At 39.2% G+C, this 5,393-nt stretch overlaps 1 protein-coding gene across 1 annotated transcript; it reads left to right on the top strand.

The window, feature by feature from the left end:
- On the top strand, positions 2,445–3,722 carry LOC110429573 (CASP-like protein 5A2). Its single transcript, XM_021445676.1, has 2 exons — positions 2,445–2,700; positions 3,591–3,722. The coding sequence occupies exons 1-2, from the start codon at positions 2,493–2,495 to the stop codon at positions 3,689–3,691; spliced, it is 309 nt and encodes a 102-aa protein (XP_021301351.1). The 5' UTR covers positions 2,445–2,492; the 3' UTR covers positions 3,692–3,722.

The following is a 5,393-nucleotide window of genomic DNA, read 5'->3' as shown; positions in this document are numbered from 1 at the left end:
TCAATTTTCTTGAGGCCTTCCTTACACTACTGGAAATTGAGTCTTTGCCTAGTGTTAGAGGCTTTGCCGAGTGCCAAACGTCGGACACTCAACAAAGCCATTTTTTGTTGAGTGTTGCACTCGACAAAGGCATTCTTTGCTGAGTGTTGCACTCGGCAAAGAAAAACATTCGGCAAAGTGTCCTTTGCCGAGTGCCACACACTCGGCAAAGGCTGACACTTGGCAAAGCGTTTCTGTACCGAGTGTCGGACGCTCGGCAAAGCTTAGCACTCGGCAAAGGTTGCCGTAGGTGACGGTGTCCTTCTTTGCCGAGTGTTCACCGGCACTCGGCAAAGATTTTTTATTTTTTGAATATATATTCTTTGCCGAGTGCCGTGACTCCGGCACTCGGCAAAGATTTTTATTTTTTTTAAACATATTCTTTGCCGAGTGCCTTGACTCCAGCACTCGGCAAATATTTTTAAAATTTTTTAAATATATTCTTTGCTGAGTGTCTTGACTCCAGCACACGGCAAAGATTTTTTATTTATTTTTAAATATATTCTTTGCCGAGTGTCTTGACTTAGGCACTCAGCAAAGATTTTTTAATTTTTTTAAATATATTCTTTGCCGAGTGCCCTGACTCCAGCACTCGGCAAATTTTTTTAATTTTTTTAAATATATTCTTTGCCGAGTGCCCTGACTCAGGCACTCAGAAAAGATTTTTTTAATTTTTTAAAATATATTCTTTGCCGAGTGCTCTGACTCCGGCACTCGGCAATAATTTTTTATTTTTTTTAATATATTCTTTGCCGAGTGCCCTGACTCTGGTACTCGGCAAAGATTTTTAATTTTTTTAAATTTTTTCATCCAAATTTTTTCTATAGCCTTACCACAGTACCTTTAGCTATATACTCAAATTTGGTATAATTTTTTTACTTTTTGTATATTTCTTGTATTAATTTCATTTCATTGAATTATTTTGAAAAATGCAAATTTGAGATGCACATGCATCGAATAATGAATCTATAGAATTTAAAAAGTTATATTAGAGTCAGTGAGTGTTGTGTGAAGCCGTATCCAAGAATTGGATGAGAATTTCTAACATATTGTTCACGAAACATAAGTTAGTGAGTGCGGACAAAATGTTTTTAAATTTAATAAAATTCAAACAATTTACAAAAATGACAAAACTTTAGTAAACATCGTTATATCGTATGTCTGAGCTATAATAAAAATTTAAGATGGTTTGGTATATGTTGTCATGTACCTTGCTTAGAAACCACAACATAGTCTAAGAAACCATTTTTGAGGCACCTGTTTGTACTCCTAGATGAAGAGGCTAAAGTGGAAGCTCGGTTCGGTCTGTTTGGAGATAGTGCTAATCTTGATGCAATATAGGTACACGGTTTGCATGGAACATACCATATGCTTGGAAATCAATTAGGATGTACCCGATGGAACTCTTTGATGACGTGTGTCATATGGAATCTCTCTTTGGTCTATTTACAAACATCACACATACATCTCATATGTGATCACATGTGAGATGTTTAGGTTTCTAAGCATCATAAAATTTTACCATAGCCTAGGCATGTGTGATCTCGCAATGTCTCGAGGAGTTTCATGATTTTTCAGACTATATATTTGCATTTTATACAAATAAAAAGGTATTCGTCTGCAAGTTTGGTAATGTTTGGTGCCCAAGATGTTCAAAACTTTTTAAGTGTTCTTGGATAGGACTTTTCAAAGTACCTAAGTAACACGAATATCATTTTTTTGAATCATTGAATTCTATTAATTGAGGCACATGCAGTTCAAACTTACATTTTTCAAAAAAATAGAAATAAATAAAATAAATTAAATAAATATAGTAAAAATTTTAAGCAACATGCCAAATTTTAACATACACTCTGAAATACTATTTAAAGACAGTATGAAAAGTTTTAAGGCAAAAAACAAAAAAAGAAAAAAACTTTGCCAAGTGTCAAATATTTTGGCCCTCGATAAAGTCTCTTTGCCAAGTGTTCTTTCTACAACACTAGGCAAAGACTAATTTAATTTATTTAAAATAAAAAATCTTTGCCGAGTGCTCATGATCTAACACTTGGTAAAGAAAATAAAAAATAATTCTTTATCAAGTACTCGTGATCTGGCACTCGACAAAGAAATAAATAAATAAAATATAATCTTTGCCGAGCGTCGGATAGCAGACACTCGGCAAAGAGTTCATACTTATACTGCAACAGCCTGGCCGCCCAGCACGCCCGTAGACCCCACCAGTCGCGCCCCGCCGCCGCCAGCGCCCCTCGTGGCCGCACCCGCACCGAGCACGGCCGGCCATCCCGCCCCGCGCCGCCGGCCGGCTAGCCCCGCCCCACGCTCGCGCGGCCAACCCCTCCCGACGCATGCCCAGCCAGCCCTAGGTTGTTGCAATGAGGTAGCTGGCCGCGAGGCCACTGCCGCAAGCATTCATCTGTGTGTGCTGTGTTCAGCTAGCAGTGCGAGCCGAGATGTTCGCGAGCAGGCCGGTGGTGCGCCCGCTGGAGGTGGCGGCGCCCGCGGATCTGGCACAGCAGCCGCCGGGCGTGCTTATGAAGGACCGGCCCAGGATAGCACGGACCCCCAGCGGCCTCGGCCTCCACGTCCTGCAGCTTCTCCTCGCTGCCATCTCGGAATCATGTCCTCCACCGTCGACTTCGCCAGCATCTCAGCCTTCAGGTACGCCAGCTCTCATCTTCATTCCCCGTCTCTTTTCCATTCCACTTCATCATCTAGTTTCGTTCTCCAGTTGCCTGCTTAGGATTTCACAATTGCATTGTGCTTTGGTGGTTTAGACAAGCAGTAGAATGATTCGATCTGTGATGCTCTGTTTTGATCCAAACATTCCTATATGAAAATAAGAGTAAAAAAGGCAAGCCTTCTACTTGGAGTGTCCTCTCGAAAAAGTTGCACGCTAGCAACATCCATTTCAACTGTCGAAATTTTCTGCAGCTGCTGCTCACTGGGCTCCAGCCTGCAGGGCTAAAATGGATATTGTTTTGGTGAATAAACTTCTGGAATTGCATGGATACATATGGATATGTTGCTTACAGTCTTACTAATCATAGCCACCATTTTAGTGAGCAGCACCACTATGGTTGCATAGATCTGTTGCTTGTCTAGTGTTTGTAGTTTTTGGTCTGTTGATTTTGGCATCTACTAAAATATTGATTAGATGGTTGAAGTAATATTTGACACCCCATTACAACAGCAGCACCTCAAGATTGATTAGTTGGTTGTTCCATTAATTCTTCTTGTATTCTAAGTGACCTGCAAGGACACACAATTAGCTAGTAATTAATAGGATACTACAATATAATATGCTAAACTCTTTCCACACGAACAAGAATTTTAATGAGCCTGATACTTCCACCAACTTATTATGCCAAATCAACATGGTTTTCAGCACTACTAGTACAGCGTGTGAGTTTCTGAATTCTCCTTGGTGGATAACAAATCCTGATTATTGATTTATTGAGGCAATGCAAATTGAGTAGATTAAGAGAACTCAAGGTTATGGGGAAAAAGCTAGGATTTATATCACATATTATTCTTTTTTTAACATGCAGGATGCAGGCCATGTTCAGAGAAAAAAGATGCAGGTCATGTACAGAAAAAATGTGCAAATGTGTGTTGTGCTAGGGACTGCTCTAGAAAACTGCAGATGTAAATGTGTTTTTTTTTCTGAATACATTACCTTTTTTTGTGAACGTATACATGCAGTCCCCAAAAATATATGTCTGGGCCTGATTTGCTTTCCTCCAATAAACCGTGGTCAGTATTTGGATTGGGCCATGCAAGCTAGCGTGATTAGCATCCTTGCCAAAAAAAGTAATATAATAACTGCACTTTACTATGAATGGGAAGGCCGTGCGGACGATCCATATCAGTTGCTTATTTTTTTCTTACCGATTTTTTTTTCTTAAAAAAAATTCTTTGCCGAGTGCCCTAGGAAGCACTCGACAATTTTTTTTTAAAAAAAGCAATTATTTTCTTTGCCGAGTGTCCTGCACCAGGCACTCGGTAAAGAGTTTTTGAAAACATATTATTTTTCTTTGGCAAAGATTTTTCAAAAAAAATTATTTTCTTTGCCGAGTGCCTTGCTGCCAGATACTCGGCAAAGAGTTTAAAAAAAAAATATTTTTCTTTGTCGAGTGCCTTGTGGGAGGCACTCGGCAAAGATTTTTCAAAAAAAATATATTTTCTTTGCCGAGTGCCCTGCTGGGAGGCACTCAACAAAGCCTTTGCCCGATAACTAGCACTCGGCAAAGAGGTCGTTGCCGATAAATTTTTTGCCGAGTGCGGCACTCGGCAAAGCCTTTGCCGAGTTCAATTGGGCCTTTACCGTGTGCCTGCGGCACTAGGCAAAGACCCAGTATCCAGTAGCGTTATTATTAGCAAACATAAAGTAATAAAATGTATTGGTCTTGAGCCCACATATCTTATCAGGCCTGCTTGTTACATCAAATTCTTAATAGGCCTTCTTTCTCAGTGAATGGAAATGCATTTGAAAGGGTTTTACTCCTCACATTTCTCTATAAGCTAATTTTGTTTTCTAGCTATGAACATCTAGCTCATCCATTCTAAAAAATATCATTAATTACTAGAATATATTAAATTACAAGTTAAAATGTGTTAAATGGACGATGATGAGCAGTTCTAAACCCAAATTTGGGGTGAGGTAACTTCTTGGGAATGTGCACAAATCTAGTTAAGAGGATGGCAACATGCTAGGATATCAACTTGCCAGCACACAATATAAATTGTCACTTTTTGATGTGCCTATATACAAATGAAAACCTTAGCAATAGTTTATTTAGTGAACCCAGCAAAACATAAACAATGATTATAGACCATTGTCACATCATCCTAATTTAATGCAATAAACACAAACATTAGGTTGACATTCCTAATTCTATATATAGTTTAACGTAATAATTGCGTTGTACTTCTGAAACATCTAATAAAAGTGTAACACCATATTTATTAATTATTCATGCACAGGTTGTTTGAACAATGTATGTCTAATCAGTTTTTAGATAAGGTTTAGAGACTAAAGAAGCAAAATGTGATTATATAACATCAGAATGTGAAGAAGACTTCATAAAGGGAGTGGGATTTAATATGCTGGTAGGTTCTCATTGCGTAATATGCTTCAGGACTATCAAAGCTGACATATACAGTAGGCATAACCACGTCCATAACATTGCTCCACATGGTGCCATCTCGCAGACTGCTAGGGTTTTGCATTGTGTCGACCACTATGGTGCAGGCTGAAGCAATTAATGCATCCCAAGCAACCTTTCTTCCGGCATCCCGACAATAATTGCACCCCTACGGCTCAGGTGGGTATGGAGATCACTACTACAGAA

The sequence above is a fragment of the Sorghum bicolor genome, chromosome 8, assembly GCF_000003195.3.
Source record: "Sorghum bicolor cultivar BTx623 chromosome 8, Sorghum_bicolor_NCBIv3, whole genome shotgun sequence".
NCBI classification, from domain to species: Eukaryota; Viridiplantae; Streptophyta; class Magnoliopsida; order Poales; family Poaceae; genus Sorghum; species Sorghum bicolor.
Note: the sequence above shows the minus strand (reverse complement) of the source record. Positions and strands in the feature narration are given on the sequence as shown.